Here is a 22,139-nt window from a genome sequence, read left to right on the forward strand (position 1 = left end):
TAATTAAACAAAGATGTTTAGTTAAAAAAAAAGACTTCTCTTCTTCTGCGAACCCTAGCTATCGTCATCTTCTTTCTCTTCTTCGTTCTCTGCAAACCAAACCTTCTCATCCTTCAGAAATCCTTCGAACCTTCATAAATATTTTCTCTTTCTTCGATTTTCACAATTCTGGTTTTACTCGCCCAAGGTGTGTATGTATTTTCATCCTTCTTTCTTTTTCGATTCTAGTTCATTCATAATGTCTCTTCTTGCCTTTCAATCAGTTCTGTGATTATTATGCAGCTTTCTTTGGGGTTAGGGTTCAAACGCTTTTTTCAATTGGGGATGTTCTGTTCACCGATGGAATTAAACTAATTTTCCAAATCTCATTATTTGTGGGTTTTCCAATCAAAATTTCAAGGTAAATTTTTAAGATTCTCTCTATTGCTAGCTTTTGTGGTGAAATCTAATAGTTTATTTTTTTAAAAAAAAAAACTAATTAAAAACACTTTAGGGAGCAGTAATTACAGGATTTTTTGCTAGTGTCAAGGTAATGTTGAAGTTGAAATACACGGTGAAGAATCTTTAGGGAGCAGTAATTATCCTGATCTGGATGCAGTATGGCTTATCTGGTATATACATTTCAAATACCTTTAAAAGTGTACATTTTGTTCCTATTCTTTTTGCAATACATGTGAAATTGTTATAAGAAATTAAATTTAAGTGTTTTTGTTGCTGTTTGTGAATTAGGAGTTTATGAAGGTTGTAATAGCTTATGAGAAAAAACTCAGTACTTCAACATTTGTCCCGAAGTCCACAAAGCTAAATGAGGAACTGGAGCTACAGAAAAAGCTTCTTTGAAAAGCTTTTCAGTTGTTCGAAACATTTACAATATAGTTGCCACTTGTAGAATACAATATAGTTGTTTCATGAATACAATGTAGTTGCTTCAAACCAATTTTGAATTGTCAGGTTTTTCTCAATATTTATTGTTACTGATGTGTTGTATTTTGGAATTATTGCAGCTACCGTGTCCTGGTTTGATAGGAATGCAAACTCATCTTCATTTGTGAAGCCTAGTCTCATCATATTTTTTAAAAGAACTGCTACTCGCTTAAAGGTTCAGTTTGACAATTTATTGTGCTTTGATAGTTATCCTCAAACTTATTATTTATAGTGTCTTACTCTATAAATCCTACTCTAAACATGATTCTTGAGAAACTTATCATTTACAATGTCTTACTCAAAATCCTACTCTAAACATAATTTATCGTGCTTCTGTAGTTTTATTTAAAGTACTTATTTCATGTCTATTATCTGTGTATCTATGTGTGAAACTTAACTCTGGAAACGTGAATCTGAACAAAAGTCATATGAGATTTACAGGTATATTTACAAGTCATATTAGAAATTTAGAACCACATCATTCTACCTAAGCTAAGCTAACTAAGGAAACTATGAAAGCCTAATAGATAGGAAATAGTAACTGTAATCATATTATATTTGCAGTTATACTGTGAATCAATTTGATTCTGCCAAGCTGAATCTACAAGGCATGCTTGTGTGCACTCCTTAATCATGCTTTTTAAAATTGGTTGGATGATCACACACTTTGTCAGTTGCATCCCTGTTCAGAGAGGAAAAGTTGTGATTTCCAAATCTTTGTTTTGAGTTCTAAATCTGATGCTGATATTGGGAGTTGTTTCATATGCCGTTTTGAGAAAATTAATTAGATTGAACTTCCTATCCATTTTGCTGAAATAATTATCCTCTTCGAGGTTGGATTAAATTCAATTCAGACTTTTTGACTTGCAATGTACATTTTGGAGGCCCGTCTAGATGAGAGTGTTCAAGACATGGAGAGCCTTAATTCCTGAATTCAGGAACTTGAGGCTCAGTTAAACAAGGAGAATGAAGAGTATAAAAGGTATTAACCATTTCCATTACTTTTATGGTTCTTAATAATGCTATTTCCTTTCGTGGTTTTTATTTATTCTTTGTTTTTTATGTAAAATGTAAAATGCAGAATTAATTCAAGAATAATTTGGAAGTGTGTTCGAATGCACAATCATAATTTGGAGGTGCAAGATGAACTTAAGAGGCAAGTTACAATATTTGTATGAATTCATGTCATTTGGTCACTTTGTTTTCTCAAATGCATTCTTAAATCCTTTAGCAATGATTTTCATTTTCAATTTGTTTGTTTTGTATGTGTAGATCACATGTCCGACTTCAAAGGTTTGGAGATCAGCTTTTCTCGGATATTTCTATAATTGGTGCTAATGAGGAAGATTTAAGCGTTGATATTTCTATACTAGCTCATTTTTCTTGTCAATTTTGTTATGGTTTTTTGGATGCATAAGAGGTTGTGCAGGTTCTAATCGGGTTATGTTGATTAGTTGTGACAGTTTTATAGAAGTATTGGTGAATAGTAGTTGTGATTTATGGTTGAGGCTTGAACTTGTTTGTAGTTGGGTGATATGTAAGTTTGTTTTACTTATTTTGTTTTATTGGTTAACGTTTATAAGATGCATATGTTGGGATATGACAATAAGAACTAGTTAAACTTTTACTTATATAAAATTAAATCACTGTGGTCTTGTAAATGCTTCTGATGTAAAGAATATTTTGTCTAGGTGTGACTATATATTGGTTTTTTCTTACTATCATAGGAGGTTCCTGTCATATAAGTTTCAGGTTCTAGATTTAGATTGGTTTCATATATGTCTTGTAATAATTGGTGTTTTAATATAAAATTGTTCTATGGTTATCTTTTAATTATAATTTATATAAGCCTTGTGTAATTTTGTGTTTTAGAAATTTCTTTATTCTTGCTACTATTCTTTTGTATGCTTCAAACCAGAGCTTACAAAGATGGGGCTGCTACTGTTTTTTTTTATAAAATCAGAAGTTTGTTAAGTCGGTTAATTTTTGGCTCGACTTAAGAAGATCTTTGTTAAGTCAGTCGTAAACAAATTACCAGACTTAAGAATTGATTTTTTAAGTCGGTTAAACAGTAACTGACTTAAGAATTGGTTTCTTAAGTCAGTTAAAATCCGTCTTAACAAATCATAACTTCTTATGCCGGCAACTATTAAGACTGGTACGGAACAGTCTTAAAAAGTCATTTTTAACTGACCTAAAAAGTCTTTTTTGTACTAGATATTCAAATTTCTCACCACCAGATCAAATCTAGTGACTTAATTTGTTTGACTTATCTTGTATAATGTGATCTTTGATCGAAACTACTTGGGGTTGGTCTAGTGGTGTTGGCTTGGGTCTTTGAGTATGCTCCTCTCAATGTCTCAAGTTCGATTCTCCCTGGTGTCAGTTTCAGTGGGCTAAGTTCATACAGAGCAAAATTATTGTGACTTTAAATGGAACCCCCCAAGTGGGCGGTGAAATTGATCCCCTTGGATTAGTCGATCCTAAGGTCGGATACCATGCTTTAAAAATAAAAAAATGTGATCATTGATTGTCATTTAAATTTTAATTTAAATTTTAACCGAAATTTATATCTTCCCCCTCTAATCAACTTTTACGTCTGTTACTGCATATCTTATGACTCATATTCATGATCACGACTTTAATAACATGACAAATTAAGCCGAGAGCAAGAATATGATTTATAGGACACGGAAGAACCTTAAATAAAATTACAACCAATTGAAGAAAAATATTAAAACAAAAAAAAATCCATCTTCAACTTATATATATAGAAAAAGTTTAACTTTATGATTAAGCTATGGCAAATGCTAAATAGTGCCCCCGGGGCACTCTTTAAGCCCTTAAATAGTAAGCTTTTTATAGAATTTTTATGGGAATGTGTAAAGTCAACGCATTGGAAATTGTAGTGTTTAACTTTTTGAATAAAAAGTTTCTTTAAATAGAATGTTTAAAGAGTGCCCCGGGGGCACTCGTTAGCAAGACCCTTAAGCTATTACAAATATTCGATACATGGTTTTAACACAAGATTTCGTAAAATACACATGATGATAACGAGCTTATTTATATATGAAGCCAGTTATAATCAGTTATTAATAATGACTTAGGAAAAATGAGAGATTTAATTAATACATTCGAAATTTTTCCTTTGTTTTCTCAAACACTTCTTCAGCAATGATGGCCTCATTACCATCAGCTCTTTTAATTTCCAATTGTGCTTTCTGATAAACTCCAGTTCCTCGCAATGCATCAGCTATAAAATCATCAAAACCAATTGCAATTGCAGCCTCAGCTTTTGCTCCATAAACCAACCTCTACATAAAAATTAAATGTATGCCGGAAATGGATTACACGCGGTTAGCCAAGATCAGGCGGTTTAGAAATAGCATATTTTATTTTTATTTAATAATTTAAAATGCCATGTTAAAATTAGGATCTTTGATCTTAATTGAATAGTCACCGATGTCAATGGTGGTTCATTGCATCAAAATATTTTCACACTACTCAAAATTTAAGGTTAAATAATAATTTATAAACAGCATTCACATTTCTAAATCTAATGCAGCATCCATCAAGACCTAGCTAAATATTGTGGATCGAAGGTCTGACAAACGGTTTAACATGACTCAATTATTTTCAAACTAGTTCAAAAGCTCGATTCATCTACGAATATTTTGTTTTGCAATTATACATTTTAACACTGATGCATTGTTATGGTTTTGAATTCATACCCAAATTTTTTAATAATTTTTTTTTATCATCTGATGCAAGTGTTTTTGAGTGAATGATGACTCCAATAGAATAATTAAACTTAATAAAATAAAAACAAAAATAAAATAAAAGAACATAAAAACAGAGGAATTAAGAATTTACAACCTTAACTCGTGAAAGGTGGATAGCACCAAAGCACATTGGGCATGGCTCACAAGAAGCATATATTTCACAATCTGAAAGTTCAATCTGCTTCAGTTTCTTACAAGCCTGCAAAATGAAATCAATCATTGGTTGTCAATTTTTTTTCACCACTAGTATCTGGTTCACTGGACCGTCTAATCCGGTTCGAAGGTCGGTTATGTCATCAAGGGGTTTCAGCCCCTCTCAATCGTAGTTGCGACTTTTCCTACTAAATTCAGGGTCAATCATCATTGGTCAAACAAACGATTGATCATGTAAAAAAAAATTAATTGAAAGAAATATGCATTTTAATACAATTTAAGGAAATTATTTGAGTAGTTAAAAATAATAATCTAACCTCTCTTATTGCTGTGACTTCAGCATGAGCAGTAGGGTCTTTGTTCCTAAGAACCATGTTGTGGCAACTGGCAACAATTTCATCATTGTATACGATAACAGCACCAAAAGGACCTCCATCTTCACAATCTACACCTTTATATGCTTCTTCAACTGCTTTTCTTAAAAATTTGTGGTCTCTTTCCCTTATAGCTAATTATCCAATCCCAGAAAAACCAAAGTAAATTTAAGAACAATCCAAACATACGCTAAGACTTAAATCTATATCATGATTTTAAATTGCAGTTCGCATCCGCAATTGTGGTCACACTATTGCTGATGTGGTAGCTATTTCAACCGCATCGCAACACAATTGAAGTGTGATTCAATCACATATATCGTCGCATCATAAGCGCATCCAGAACCGCAACAGATGATTTTGGTCATATTTGTTCAAATATTTTCACAAAAAATTAATATTTATGAACCCCAAATTCCTTACATCAAATGTAATGATTAATCAATCTCTCAACTATGTATTTTAAACATCTTTCAATAAATATGTACAGAATAAAATGTGGAACTACTATAGTGATAAATATAATATAGTGGCATGATAGTGTCACTAAATAGTGTGTAAAAATATCAATTGTTGGTACCAAAATTGTAACATATGAAAATAGATGGACCAAAAAACTCAATTTGAAAATAGATTGACTATTTTTCGGCCCATCCACAATATTTTTTCTGATTCCGCCACTGGCTACAACTACAATAACCGCAACCTCTATTGCAACCACAACTCAAAACCATGGCTATATTACATAAGCATTCTCTTGTGAAGCCTAAAAAAAGAACCACCAGGATCTCAATGTACCATTACATCCAGTTTTGGAATAGTGAAAGGGCAAGATGAAAGCAAATCTTTCAAGAAACATTACCTTTCTTATGGCAAGCAAAAGCAGAAGCTACTGCAACAGTTCCATCCTTAGTTTGCACCACTAGGATGATCAAATACCAAATAAATCATAAATAAAAGACAATTTTGAAATAAAAACATAACATCCAGTTTTAGTGAATTTCAATAATGCAGCAATCCACCAATAAGCTAATATTTGTAGTGGAAATTGAAGTTGTATTGGAATCTCGAGTTAGTAATTTTCATTCACTCTCACATGTATGAGCTGATTTTTGGCGTCTTCCATTTATTTTAAAAATAAAATATCATATTGACTATGAGAGTTTGATGTCAAATCAATAAAAATATATCATTTTAATGTAAATTTTTGAATAAAAAGGGAGGAAATTCAACTAGTAAATTACTAATGGAAAAAATGTAAAAGGCCAAAATTGAAATAAAAAATGGACACTAAAATTACACAATTGTGACTCAAGGCCAAAATGCTAATAATATAGTCTAGCTAATTATTATTTTTTTATAACTAAAGTCTTATTTCTTAATTTGATCACTAAAAGTTGATATGTTACTAACAAAATAAAAAATAAAAAGATAATAAAATACACAATTCGATAACTTACTTCTTTTTAAATTAAAATTCAAAAACTTGCTTGTGCTTCTTTTGTGAATACAAATATATATCAACTAGCAAACTTATTGTGCTATATATAGATTCGTTGATGACGCGACGAAGAAAGATGTAACAATGAGAAATGAATGTGGTCCATCAATAATTGAAGAAATAAAAAAGTAAAAACACATTAGATCATGATGTTATCGTGCCGGCAAGAATTAGATTCATGCATGTGTAAAATAAATTATATCATAGTTCATAAATTTTAGTTCAACTAATAGAAATATCAAAATTGTTAGTGTCTGATGTAATGACCGGTTATCGAACCTCAATCACCCCATTTTATGAGTGTGAATTTTCAATTACTTTATCATTTGATCTATAGAAAAATAAATTATATCATTCTCTCTCCGTCCTAAAATATAAGCAAAAATGGGTCAAAAAAATTTGATATATTTGGTTAAAGATTTAGACTAAATACATTCAATTTTGTTGATCATATTTTGCTTATATTTTGGGATTGATGGAGTATGTATGTAAATGTTATTCTCATTAAAAAAATATGGGCAAATGGGATAAATGGTCAAAAAGTACATGAATGTGGATTCAAATATGAGTCATCATCACATTGGCCATATATGGGATACAAATCTTATCGTAGTTAATATTTTATTATTTATTGAACAATACTTATCGTATAGTTATTAGTTATGGACATCATGTTCACCAAAAAGGTAGGTAGAGTATGTGTTACTCGACATCGTGAGACGTTCGTGACTCATGAAACGCATGGATTCGTGCGTTCTTATCCTTTGTCTTCACAAATTCTTGATAAGTTTCGAACAACTTATCACAATGGATTGGTTTGGATATTGCTTCTCTTTGGTTTCAAAAACAATTTTTTTTGTGAGACTTGCTCTATCTCTTATAATTTGGAGTATTTATCTTACTATTAACGAGAACAAGTCATATAAATAGATTTGCATGTTGTATCCACAACTAATTTATAACCAACGTTTATTCTATAGGCCAAATGTATCCAAAAAAAATTTAAGTTTCACGTTTGTAACAGTTATATCTTTTAAGTTTTTTAGATAACAAATAGATCCTTTAAGATTTAGCTAACAAATCGATTATTTAAGTTTCTAATTTGTTACATCATTACCATTCTTCCAATTATACTTTCAGATTGGGCCTCAACTGTTTGGCTCTCATGGTTCACATTAGATTTAACTTCAAATTCATCATGGTTAATATCTGAATTAACGATCTCGTCAGCGTTTTTGTAAATATAGAATAATTGAAAGGATAACGGTGCAACAAATTAACAACTTAGAATTATTTGTTACTTAAAAAACTTAAAGGACATAATTATTAGAAATGTGAAAGTTAAAGGATCCCTAAATGCATTTGACTTATTTTATATATATGGTTTGTTTTCATTGTTGGATAAATAAATAATACATCCAAATTATTAAGGGGTAGTTTTAGTTTAGAAAGAAATTTTTTTTTATAAATCTATAAAGAAAATAAGAGTATATGATGCGGATAACCTTATTTGGCATTCTCAGGTTCCTTTGAAGGTTACCATCTTCGCGTGACGTTTATTGCGGGACAGGTTGCCCACGAGAGCCAACCTGGTTACTCGTGGCGTTTTGTCTACTACGGTTGCCACTTGTGTTTTTGGATGTGGAGCGGCTGAGTCGGCTCATCATTTATTTCTCTCATGTAGTATTGCTGGATCGCTTTGGGATTTAGTTCGCGCATGGGTTGGCATTACATTGGTGGACTCCACTTCTCTGCGTGATCATTTTGTTCAGTTTACGGCCTCATTAGGCGGATCTCGAGCGAGACGGTCCTTTTTGCAGCTTGTGTGGCTTGCTTGTGTTTGGGTGATATGGACAGAGAGAAATCATCGGTTGTTCAAAGGCTCAACGGGCACACCTCATATTTTATTGGACAAGATCAAGCTTTTCTCTTTCAGGTGGTTAAAGACGACGAACATCATGTTAGCTTTAAACTACCATAGCTGGTGGTCTAGTCCACTGTTGTGTTTGGGCCTTGTATGATTTTACTTTGATTGTATTTCTCTGACTCTATTATATTTATTATAGTCTACCTTAGTACGTCTTGTGCTGGGGAGGCTGTTTGTGTTAATATATATCATTTTGACTTTTTCAAAAAAAAAAGAGTATAGTGCATACAAAGTATACAATCTTAAAAGATAATTAAAAAAATGAATAATTTGCATAATGTAACTGATTTAAATTTGTATACAATATAATAATATTCTCACTCTCTCCCTTAGTATAGGAATATCTATTAAAAATTACGAGTATTAAAAAAATTATTTTTTTAAAGAGCAAAACTATTATATTAAAAAACACCATGAGCCCATTGTACAAGGAGTATGAAAAAAATAAGAAGTTTGAGATGGTTATATACAAATCACTATTGAATCTTTATCTTTATATATATATACTAGACTCTAACCCGTGCGATGTACGATTTTTAGTGTTCCATAATATCAAATTGATTATATTATTATTTGTCATCATTCTTAAATCGATTATATAAGAGATTTTTTTACCAAAATGTCCCTCTAGCCTGACTTATTTCCTGTAATACCCCCCCTCTCAAAAAAAATTCCCGTAATGCCCCCCTCAGGAAATCTGCTGCTGCAGAAGCAAGAGGGAGTAGCGACATTCCCAATGTCGCCATTGACTCCATGTAGCGACGGTCAAAACGTCGCTTTTGACAGGGAATATTTTTTTTTGTCTTTTCCTGTCTCGTCTGCATGCGTTTACGTATGTTCTTTTTCTTTTTCTTTTTTCATTTTTTTTATTACACTTACATTACAATATTATTTTATTTAAGGAAAAAAAAATTTATTGCAATATTATTTATATAAACGTAGAAAAAAAAGTTACATAAAAAGAAAAATTAAAAATTAAAAAAAGTTACATTAAAATAAAAAAAAAAATTAAAGTTACGATGAGGGCCCAGCAGCATTAGGACAATTACTCCTGTTATGATTCGGCATTTGACATAAACCACATAAGCGCTCTTTTTTGCCGAATTCGTCCATTTCGGTTCTAATGCGGGACTTCTTTGGATGACCTTTCTTGACCCTTTTCATGGAAGGATCGGGATAAAGTTTCCGACCTTCGTATTTCGGCCAATACATTTCGGCTTGAACCACTTCAAAGGTATGCTCATACACGCGACATACGCTGGCAACTTTGAACACATCATCAATGTACGCTTGATATTGCAAATGAGCATCAAAACATGCAGCAATAACATGTGAACAAGGCATATGTAAAGATTGAAATCTTCCACAGTCACACCACTTTTCTCCCAAGTCTACTTTAAATGTCCCCTTTGGTCGGCCTTCCCGGGGATCCTGAGTTTCCTCCACTGCGAAACGTTCCCTATCATGACGAGTGACTATGTGTGATTGGGCCTTAGTCATTGCTTCTGTAATCCTTAGCTGACATTCTTTCGTATACACCTGATCAGAACCTAACACAGCTAATGCATCCATTCCGCGTGTTCCAAAAAGTGCCGCAGACTTGGAGTAGGTTGCTTTGACCAATGCTGTGATTGGTAGGCTGCGGATTCCCTTATACACTGAGTTCATCGCCTCGACAAGAATGCTTGTCATGTGACCCCACCGACGACCTCCGTCAAACGCCTGCGTCCATTTTTCTTTGGGGATTTTATCAACCCACGCTACAGCATCCACGCTTTCTTTCATAAGTTTGTCCCGCCAGAATCGGAATGTAGGTTCCCTTGGTGCATATCCTAAATTGAATAGAAAAAAAATAATATTTATTTTCAATAATATATTAGCGGCAAATAATTAGCGGCAAATAATAGTAAAATTTAGAAATATTTACCCATACTAGAGACGAACGGCCGAAGTTTTGACTGTTTGGTTTCTCTCACGAAGTTCTGGCCGATGTGTCGGAGGCAGTACACATGCGATGTTGGAGGATTCTGCCAACCATTCGAAGGATTTTCATAAGCACTTTTAATGGATGCGTGCCTATCCGAAATGACGCATATGCCTTCTTGTGGAGTGACATACCTCCTCAAATTTTTCATGAAGAAGTTCCATGCTTCCTTGGTTTCGCCTTCAACAATTGCGAAAGCGACCGGAAAAATATTGTTGTTTCCATCTTGGGCGACGGCCAGCAACAACGTCCCCTTATACTTTCCGTACAACCATGTTCCATCAACTTGCACAATTGGTTTGCAAAACGCAAAACCGTCAATGCAAGGTTTAAAAGTCCAAAACAGACGTTGAAAGAACACTTGATTATCTAACACTGTTGGACTTGTCTGCAACTTGATAATCGTTCCTGGAAGCCACTTCTTCATCACCATCAACCATTGTGGAAGGTCGTTATACGAGTCCTCCCAATCTCCATAAATTTTTACGATTGCCTTGTTTTTTGCAATCCAAGCCTTTTTATAGGAGATTGTGTAATTAAACAGATCTCGTATGTGTGCAACAAGAGCTTTGACCTCAATTGTAACATTATCTTCCACAAATGAGAGAATGTTATCACATATCATGTTCGAGTCAAGCTTCTTATGATCTTGCGTCAAAGCAGAAGATACACAAGTGAGTATTACTGATACGAACAATTTTCCAGTACTTGTTTACCTTACTATAAGACGCTCTCAACGAAAATTGACATTGTGGTGCTTGATTGCATTCAATTACATACCTATCTTGATCAGATTTTTTCGGTTTAAAATCTATTGATCGTTTGATGTGGTACGATTTGATTGCTTGCAAACAATCTTCTTTCTTGTGAAATATCATTCCCACTTTTATCTCCTCATCCACGGGAAGTTGTTGATCTCCATAGAGTAAAACTGCAGTGGGTTGGCGAATAAGAGCGTTGTCCACGTATCGCATTTCGCTCGGTGGAATGTATGGTTCTCTTCCAACGTTGTTGTCATCATCATCATTGTCGTTATCAGACGTTGGTGGAATGTATTCTTCTTCATCTTCAGTGTCTTCATGAATGTGCTCTGGAAAGTTTGGTACTTCGTGGGGACGTTGATGAGGGATTTCTTGTTGGAATTCAAGGAGTGGTTCATGTGACGACGACCATGATTGTCATTGTTGTGATTCAGGGAGTGGTTCATTTGAGTACGACCATGGTTGCGATTCGGGGATTGGTTCATGTGATGACGACCATGGTTGCCATTGTTGTGATTCACGGGGTGGTTCATTTGAGTACGACCATGGTTGCGATTCAGGGAGTGGTTCATTTGAGGTTGTTGCATTTAAATCAATCGGCCATTGTTGCGAATGATATAATGAGGGTTCTTGTTGGTCACATTGAGGCCACCGTAATGATGTATAATCGGTGGATATTGGTTCATAATCTACATGATATGGTTGTGATGTTTGATGTGGCTGAATATGCGATGAGGTTTGATGTGGTGAGGTAAAATGAGGGTTAAATAATTGGACATTTTCAAACGTAACATATAACTCGATAGGGGTATGGTTAGAAAATTGAATTGAGTTAAACATATATTCAACATCGTCGTCATTTGTAATCTTCATATCTTTGTATCTTACGTTACCACCAACATCAATCATCGGGTGCCTAAAAGTAATTTCGGAGACCACTTGATTGTCTCCTAAATTCAACTTTTCTTCAATTATTTTCTTTAACGGAGTAAATTTTCTTTTTGTACTCACATTAAAGAATTTTTTTTTATCACGTTGAAAAAAAATACCATTAGAATTTCTACCACATTGTCCATTATAATACACCACAACAGGTTTTTGTGCCATATTTTGAATCAATGTGTGTTTTTTGTGATTTTGAATGTATGGTTGGGTTTGTGAGTGATAGAGTAGTATGTAGTAGTAAACTTATATACAAAAATTACACTCAACAAACCCTAACTGTAAAATTTAATCACCTGGATCAGTCTTGCTGCAAAAATGGAGACAGTCAAATGGCGTAATTCTGAACGTCGCTATACATCGGTCAAAGGCGACATATTGAATGTCGCTATGTCATAAAGGAGACAGCTTTTGCAGGTGGCGACAGTCAAAATGTCGCTATTGGTGGTCAAAGGCGACGTGGACTGGTGGTGAAGGTTCCTCGTTCGCTCAAAGACTTAGAGGTCTTCGTCGTCAACTTAGCGTGGAACAAAGAAATTCAAACGACGACAACGAGGACAACGCGGACAACGCGGACAACGCGGAAGAGCAGTTATATGGACGAGGACATCAAAGGAATGCAGGTCCTCCACCTTGTGGCACCGGAGGACGCCGTAAACATTGATAATTTTAATGTTGTTAGTGTAATAAATTATATTTACTTTTTCATCAAATAAATATAAATAATATTGCAATAAATTTTTTTTTTCTTAAATAAAATAATATTGTAATGTAAGTGTAATAAAAAAAATGAAAAAAGAAAAAAAAGAAAAAGAACATACGTAAACGCATGCAGACCAGACAGGAAAAGACAAAAAAAAAATATTCCCTGTCAAAAGTGACGTTTTGACCGTCGCTACATGGAGTCAATGGCGACATTGGGAATGTCGCTACTCCCTCTTGCTTCTGCAGCAGCAGATTTTGTCTCCTGAGGGGGGCATTACGGAATTTTTTTTTTAGAGGGGGGTATTACAGGAAATAAGTCAGGCCAGAGGGACATTTTGGTAAAAAAATCTATATAAGACGTGCCTTCGAGTTTATTGAATATATAAGGTAATCAGGTACATTAGCAGATTTAATTGTCCAAATAATATTTATTAATAAACGTTTCTCTAAGATATTAAGATTTAAAAAAAAAAATATTAAGAAAAAATTGTGTGAAATAAAAATTGATATTGCTACAAAAAAAAAAATTTGCTTAAATTATAACAAAATTGTCATAGTATTACCTATTTGTGACGCAGTACGGAAGCGTTAGGTTAGCAAAACGCTAAACCTAATTTGTAAAGACAAGCCGCAAGCACGAACTTGTCGAAATAGGGTTTCGGAGTCCACCGAAGAAGTAATTTGGAGTCCACCAAATTTGAGAAAAATCTCTGAATTTTTATTGAATGAATAAACTGTCTTCAAAGGTTACAATAGTTTCGCTTAAATAAGAGTGTAAAATAAAATTAACAAATCTCCTAAAAGATTGTAAAAATAAAAACAACAAACCTAGCTAAATAAAAATAACAAATCTACCTAAAATATAAAAATAACTAATCTAGGTGAAATATACAAATAAGAAATCTACCTAAAATATAATAAAACTAAATCTACCTAAAATAATAAATTACTAAAAAAACCCTCCTACATCAGTCTCCTCCACCTCAAAAGAACTCGACCCCGAGTTCTCATCTTGATACTGACTCATGCGTTTATCATAGTAGAAACTTAGTACTGGTTCTGCTTTAATTATCAAATTCTTTCTAGTTTGCTTGATTGCTACTTTTTGCTCTTCATTTAGTCTTACCTCATACCGACTCTTTTCTTCTTTAAAAACTTGGTTTTTCTCCTCCAACTTAAGAGAATAGCTTGTTAATCCATCTAATAACTTCACAAGGTCGGTAGAGCTTATATGTGTAACATGAGAATATCGATAAATGTTCATAAGTTTCTTTGTTTGTGTTGTCCTTAAGGTCGCATCATATTGCGCTGCCGACGACGATAAATTTGTTACACGACATTCTTTCTCCTTTGTTTCTTCATCAGTTTCTGGCGTCGCCTCTGTTCGGATGTTGCAATTCATGCCATTGTTGTTCTCGTTGAAACTACCCTCCAATTCTAGATTGACCACTCCTTCCTCATTGATTGTAGTTTCTACGATTTTAGACTCCACACCCGTTTGAGCCTCTTTCCCTGAATCATCATGTTCATCGATCTCTTCCTTCTCATCTTTTGATTCGTCAACTTCAACCGAAACATCTTGTTCAACAACTACTTTAGTTTCTTTCGGTTTGGATTTATTAGCAGGATCGTCAAGTTTCTCGGGAAGAGATGGTTGGTTATCATCTAGGGTTTCAAATTTAGTCGCTGGGAGTTTAGATGCAACATGTCTTTTACCTCTATGATGCCGTTGAAAGTTGTTGGTGGTATTGTATATGTCACTGAATTCTCGCCTAAATTGATCCAAAGACATATTATATATGTTGGATAGAAGATTCTTTAAACAAAAGAGATCGAAAAATAACTTATTCATTTCGATTGTTTTTTTTACAGTTTTCTTAGGTCATATACTATGGATTTTGGGACTTTTAAAAACTCGGGGGGAAAAAATAAAATGTCATTGAATTCTCTCACAAATGGATCCAATGGCATACTATATGTGTTGGAAAGAAGATTCTTTAAAAAAAGGGATCGAAAAACAACTTATTCATTTCGATATTTTTTTTACAGTTTTCGTGGGTTATAGACTATGAATTTTGAAGTTTTTCCAAAACTCGGTAAAAAAATAAAACGTCATTGAATTATTGCCTAAACACATCCAAAGACACACTATATGTGTTGGATAGAAGATTCTTCAAATAAAAAGGACCTAAAAGAAACTTATTCATTTCGAAAGTTTTTTTTTATAATTTTCGTGGGTTATATTATATAGACTACGAATTTTGGGACTTTTTCAAAATTCGGGGAAAAAAATAAAATGTCACTGAATTCTCGCCTAAATTGATCCAAAGACATATTATATATGTTGGATAGAAGATTCTTTAAACAAAAGAGATCGAAAAACAACTTATTCATGTCGATTTTTTTTTTACAGTTTTCGTAGGTTATGAATTTTGGGACTTTTAAAAACTCGGGGAAAAAATAAAATGTCAGTGAATTCTCTCACAAATGGATCCAATGGCATAATATATGTGTTGGATAGAAGATTCTTTAAAAAAAGGAATCGAAAAACAACTTATTCATTTCGATATTTTTTTTACAGTTTTCGTGGGTTACAGACTACGAATTTTGGGACTTTTTCAAAATTCGGGGAAAAAAATAAAATGTAACTGAATTCTCGCCTAAATAGATCCAAAGACATATTATATATGTTGGATAGAAGATTCTTTAAACAAAAGGGATCGAAAAACAACTTATTCATTTCGATTGTTCTTTTTTACAGTTTTCGTAGGTCATATACTATGAATTTTGGGACTTTTATAAAACTCAGGGAAAAAAATAAAATGTCATTGAATTCTCTCACAAATGGATCCAATGGCATAATATATGTGTTGGATAGAATATTCTTTAAAAAAAGGGATCGAAAAACGACTTATTCATTTCGATATTTTTTTTACAGTTTTCGTGGGTTATAGACTATGAATTTTGAAGTTTTTCCAAAACTCGGTAAAAAAAATAAAACGTCATTGAATTATCGCCTAAACGCATCCAAAGACACACTATATGTGTTGGATAGAAGATTCTTTAAATAAAAAGGACCTAAAAGCAACTTATTCATTTCGAAAGTTTTTTTTTTATAATTTTCGTGGGTTATATAGACTACGAATTTTGGGACTTTTTCAAAATTCGGGGAAAAAAATAAAATCTCACTGAATTCTCGCCTAAATTGATCCAAAGACATATTATATATGTTGGATAGAAGATTCTTTAAACAAAAGAGATCGAAAAACAACTTATTCATTTCGATTGTTTTTTTTACAGTTTTCTTAGGTCATATACTATGAATTTTGGGACTTTTAAAAACTCGGGGAAAAAAATAAAATGTCATTGAATTCTCTCACAAATGGATCCAATGGGATAATATATGTGTTGGATAGAAGATTCTTTAAAAAAAGGGATCGAAAAACAACTTATTCATTTCGATATTTTTTTTAGAGTTTTCGTGGGTTATAGACTATGAATTTTGAAGTTTTTCCAAAACTCGGTCAAAAAATAAAACGTCATTGAATTATCGCCTAAACACATCCAAAGACACACTATATGTGTTGGATAGAAGATTCTTCAAATAAAAAGGACCTAAAAGAAACTTATTCATTTCGAAAGTTTTTTTTTATAATTTTCGTGGGTTATATTATATAGACTACGAATTTTGGGACTTTTTCAAAATTCGGGGAAAAAAATAAAATGTCACTGATTCTCGCCTAAATTGATCCAAAGACATATTATATATGTTGGATAGAAGATTCTTTAAACAAAAGAGATCGAAAAACAACTTATTCATTTAGATTGTTTTTTTTACAGTTTTCGTAGGTCATATACTATGTATTTTGGGACTTTTAAAAACTCGGGGAAAAAAATAAAATGTCAGTGAATTCTCTCACAAATGGATCCAATGCATAATATATGTGTTGGATAGAAGATTCTTCAAATAAAAAGGACCTAAAAGCAACTTATTCATTTCGAAAGTTTTTTTTATAATTTTCGTGGGTTAGACTACGAATTTTGGGACTTTTTCAAAATTCGGGGAAAAAAATAAAATGTAACTGAATTCTCGCCTAAATAGATCCAAAGACCTATTATATATGTTGGATAGAAGATTCTTTTAACAAAAGAGATCGAAAAACAACTTATTCATTTCGATTGTTTTTTTTACAGTTTTCGTAGGTCATATACTATGAATTTTGGGACTTTTAAAAACTCGGGGAAAAAAAAAATGTCATTGAATTCTCTCACAAATGGATCCAATGGCATAATATATGTGTTGGATAGAAGATTCTTTAAAAAAAGGGATCGAAAAACAACTTATTCATTTCGATATTTTTTTTACAGTTTTCGTGGGTTATAGACTATGAATTTTGAAGTTTTTCCAAAACTCGGTAAAAAATGAAAACGTCATTGAATTATCGCCTAAACGCATCCAAAGACACACTATATGTGTTGGACAGAAGATTCTTCAAATAAAAAGGACCTAAAAGCAACTTATTCATTTCGACAGTTTTTTTTTATAATTTTCGTGGGTTATATTATATAGACTACGAATTTGGGGACTTTTTCAAAATTTGAGGAAAAAAATAAAATGTGACTGAAATCTCGCCTAAATTGATCCAAAGACATATTATATATGTTGGATAGAAGATTCTTTAAACAAAAGAGATCGAAAAACAACTTATTCATTTCGATTGTTTTTTTTTACAGTTTTCGTAGGTCATATACTATGAATTTTGGGACTTTTATAAAACTCGGGGAAAAAAATAAAATGTCATTGAATTCTCTCACAAATGGATCCAATGGCATAATATATGTGTTGGATAGAATATTCTTTAAAAAAAGGGATCGAAAAACGACTTATTCATTTCGATATTTTTTTTACAGTTTTCGTGGGTTATAGACTATGAATTTTGAAGTTTTTCCAAAACTCGGTAAAAAAAATAAAACGTCATTGAATTCTCGCCTAAACACATCCAAAGACACACTATATGTGTTGGATAGAAGATTCTTCAAATAAAAAGGACCTAAAAGAAACTTATTCATTTCGAAAGTTTTTTTTTATAATTTTCGTGGGTTACGAATTTTGGGAATTTTTCAAAATGCGGGGAAAAAAATAAAATGTCACTGAATTCTCGCCTAAATTGATCCAAAGACATATTATATATGTTGGATAGAAGATTCTTTAAACAAAAGAGATCGAAAAACAACTTATTCATGTCGATTTTTTTTTTACAGTTTTCGTAGGTTACGAATTTTGGGACTTTTAAAAACTCGGGGAAAAAATAAAATGTCAGTGAATTCTCTCACAAATGGATCCAATGGCATAATATATGTGTTGGATAGAAGATTCTTTATAAAAAGGAATCGAAAAACAACTTATTCATTTCGATATTTTTTTTACAGTTTTCGTGGGTTACAGACTACGAATTTTGGGACTTTTTCAAAATTCGGGGAAAAAAATAAAATGTAACTGAATTCTCGCCTAAATAGATCCAAAGACATATTATATATGTTGGATAGAAGATTCTTTAAACAAAAGAGATCGAAAAACAACTTATTCATTTCGATTGTTTTTTTTTACAGTTTTCGTAGGTCATATACTATGAATTTTGGGACTTTTATAAAACTCAGGGAAAAAAATAAAATGTCATTGAATTCTCTCACAAATGGATCCAATGGCATAATATATGTGTTGGATAGAATATTCTTTAAAAAAAGGGATCGAAAAACGACTTATTCATTTCGATATTTTTTTTACAGTTTTCGTGGGTTATAGACTATGAATTTTGAAGTTTTTCCAAAACTCGGTAAAAAAAATAAAACGTCATTGAATTATCGCCTAAACGCATCCAAAGACACACTATATGTGTTGGATAGAAGATTCTTTAAATAAAAAGGACCTAAAAGCAACTTATTCATTTCGAAAGTTTTTTTTTTATAATTTTCGTGGGTTATATAGACTACGAATTTTGGGACTTTTTCAAAATTCGGGGAAAAAAATAAAATGTAACTGAATTCTCGCCTAAATAGATCCAAAGACATATTATATATGTTGGATAGAAGATTCTTTAAACAAAAGAGATCGAAAAACAACTTATTCATTTCGATTGTTTTTTTTTACAGTTTTCGTAGGTCATATACTATGAATTTTGGGACTTTTATAAAACTCAGGGAAAAAAATAAAATGTCATTGAATTCTCTCACAAATGGATCCAATGGCATAATATATGTGTTGGATAGAATATTCTTTAAAAAAAGGGATCGAAAAACGACTTATTCATTTCGATATTTTTTTTACAGTTTTCGTGGGTTATAGACTATGAATTTTGAAGTTTTTCCAAAACTCGGTAAAAAAAATAAAACGTCATTGAATTATCGCCTAAACGCATCCAAAGACACACTATATGTGTTGGATAGAAGATTCTTTAAATAAAAAGGACCTAAAAGCAACTTATTCATTTCGAAAGTTTTTTTTTTTATAATTTTCGTGGGTTATATAGACTACGAATTTTGGGACTTTTTCAAAATTCGGGGAAAAAAATAAAATCTCACTGAATTCTCGCCTAAATTGATCCAAAGACATATTATATATGTTGGATAGAAGATTCTTTAAACAAAAGAGATCGAAAAACAACTTATTTCGATTGTTTTTTTTACAGTTTTCTTAGGTCATATACTATGAATTTTGGGACTTTTAAAAACTCGGGGAAAAAAATAAAATGTCATTGAATTCTCTCACAAATAGATCCAATGGCATAATATATGTGTTGGATAGAAGATTCTTTAAAAAAAGGGATCGAAAAACAACTTATTCATTTCGATATTTTTTTTTGAGTTTTCGTGGGTTATAGACTATGAATTTTGAAGTTTTTCCAAAACTCGGTCAAAAAATAAAACGTCATTGAATTATCGCCTAAACACATCCAAAGACACACTATATGTGTTGGATAGAAGATTCTTCAAATAAAAAGGACCTAAAAGAAACTTATTCATTTCGAAAGTTTTTTTTTATAATTTTCGTGGGTTATATTATATAGACTACGAATTTTGGGACTTTTTCAAAATTCGGGGAAAAAAATAAAATGTCACTGATTCTCACCTAAATTGATCCAAAGACATATTATATATGTTGGATAGAAGATTCTTTAAACAAAAGAGATCGAAAAACAACTTATTCATTTAGATTGTTTTTTTTACAGTTTTCGTTGGTCATATACTATGAATTTTGGGACTTTTAAAAACTCGGGGAAAAAAATAAAATGTCAGTGAATTCTCTCACAAATGGATCCAATGCATAATATATGTGTTGGATAGAAGATTCTTCAAATAAAAAGGACCTAAAAGCAACTTATTCATTTCGAAAGTTTTTTTTATAATTTTCGTGGGTTATATAGACTACGAATTTTGGGACTTTTTCAAAATTCGGGGAAAAAAATAAAATGTAACTGAATTCTCGCCTAAATAGATCCAAAGACCTATTATATATGTTGGATAGAAGATTCTTTTAACAAAAGAGATCGAAAAACAACTTATTCATTTCGATTGTTTTTTTTACAGTTTTCGTAGGTCATATACTATGAATTTTGGGACTTTTAAAAACTCGGGGAAAAAAAAAAATGTCATTGAATTCTCTCACAAATGGATCCAATGGCATAATATATGTGTTGGATAGAAGATTCTTTAAAAAAAGGGATCGAAAAACAACTTATTCATTTCGATATTTTTTTTACAGTTTTCGTGGGTTATAGACTATGAATTTTGAAGTTTTTCCAAAACTCGGTAAAAAAAATAAAACGTCCTTGAATTATCGCCTAAACGCATCCAAAGACACACTATATGTGTTGGATAGAAGATTCTTTAAATAAAAAGGACCTAAAAACAACTTATTCATTTCGAAAGTTTTTTTTTTTTATAATTTTCGTGGGTTATATATAGACTACGAATTTTGGGACTTTTTCAAAATTCGGGGAAAAAAATAAAATCTCACTGAATTCTCGCCTAAATTGATCCAAAGACATATTATATATGTTGGATAGAAGATTCTTTAAACAAAAGAGATCGAAAAACAACTTATTCATTTCGATTGTTTTTTTTACAGTTTTCGTAGGTCATATACTATGAATTTTGGGACTTTTAAAAACTCGGGGAAAAAAATAAAATGTCATTGAATTCTCTCATAAATGGATCCAATGGCATAATATATGTGTTGGATAGAAGATTCTTTAAAAAAAGGGATCGAAAAACAACTTATTCATTTCGATATTTTTTTTAGAGTTTTCATGGGTTATAGACTATGAATTTTGAAGTTTTTCCAAAACTCGGTAAAAAAATAAAACGTCATTGAATTATCGCCTAAACACATCCAAAGACACACTATATGTGTTGGATAGAAGATTCTTCAAATAAAAAGGACCTAAAAGAAACTTATTCATTTCGAAAGTTTTTTTTTATAATTTTTGTGGGTTATATTATATAGACTACGAATTTTGGGACTTTTTCAAAATTCGGGGAAAAAATAAAATGTCACTGATTCTCGCCTAAATTGATCCAAAGACATATTATATATGTTGGATAGAAGATTCTTTAAACAAAAGAGATCGAAAACAACTTATTCATTTAGATTGTTTTTTTTACAGTTTTCGTAGGTCATATACTATGAATTTTGGGACTTTTAAAAACTCGGGGAAAAAAATAAAATGTCAGTGAATTCTCTCACAAATGGATCCAATGCATAATATATGTGTTGGATAGAAGATTCTTCAAATAAAAAGGACCTAAAAGCAACTTATTCATTTCGAAAGTTTTTTTTATAATTTTCGTGGGTTATATAGACTACGAATTTTGGGACTTTTTCAAAATTCGGGGAAAAAAATAAAATGTAACTGAATTCTCGCCTAAATAGATCCAAAGACCTATTATATATGTTGGATAGAAGATTCTTTTAACAAAAGAGATCGAAAAACAACTTATTCATTTCGATTGTTTTTTTTACAGTTTTCGTAGGTCATATACTATGAATTTTGGGACTTTTAAAAACTCGGGGAAAAAAAAAAATGTCA

General features: G+C 31.9%; 2 protein-coding genes and 1 long non-coding RNA gene across 9 annotated transcripts; 1 reads left to right on the top strand and 2 right to left on the bottom strand.

Annotated features, from left to right (window-relative positions):
- Positions 1-21: 21 nt before the first annotated feature.
- LOC123902615 lies at positions 22-2,083 on the top strand. 7 transcript variants are annotated; one of them, XR_006807672.1, is made up of 7 exons: positions 22-187; positions 283-400; positions 494-611; positions 730-919; positions 1,005-1,099; positions 1,489-1,906; positions 2,006-2,083. It is a non-coding gene; the product is annotated as an uncharacterized LOC123902615 (long non-coding RNA). The 7 variants fall into 7 exon arrangements; XR_006807674.1 differs by having other exon boundaries at positions 1,779-1,906; XR_006807671.1 differs by having other exon boundaries at positions 730-1,099.
- A 1,828-nt stretch (positions 2,084-3,911) lies between these two features.
- On the bottom strand, positions 3,912-6,800 carry LOC123902993 (guanosine deaminase-like). Its single transcript, XM_045952842.1, has 5 exons — positions 6,694-6,800; positions 6,096-6,155; positions 5,177-5,367; positions 4,801-4,905; positions 3,912-4,238 (listed from the first exon to the last, which is right to left on the bottom strand). Coding segments are annotated over exons 1-5 (546 nt in total). The 5' UTR covers positions 6,695-6,800; the 3' UTR covers positions 3,912-4,049.
- Positions 6,801-9,675: 2,875 nt separating this feature from the next.
- Positions 9,676-11,619, bottom strand: LOC123889695. The gene is made up of 3 exons (XM_045939158.1): positions 11,499-11,619; positions 10,589-11,329; positions 9,676-10,493 (listed from the first exon to the last, which is right to left on the bottom strand). Exons 1-3 carry the CDS (start codon positions 11,617-11,619, stop codon positions 9,676-9,678), a joined length of 1,680 nt encoding a protein of 559 aa, XP_045795114.1.
- Positions 11,620-22,139: the final 10,520 nt, after the last annotated feature.

Source organism: Trifolium pratense, linkage group LG1, assembly GCF_020283565.1.
Source record: "Trifolium pratense cultivar HEN17-A07 linkage group LG1, ARS_RC_1.1, whole genome shotgun sequence".
Lineage (NCBI taxonomy): Eukaryota > Viridiplantae > Streptophyta > Magnoliopsida > Fabales > Fabaceae > Trifolium > Trifolium pratense.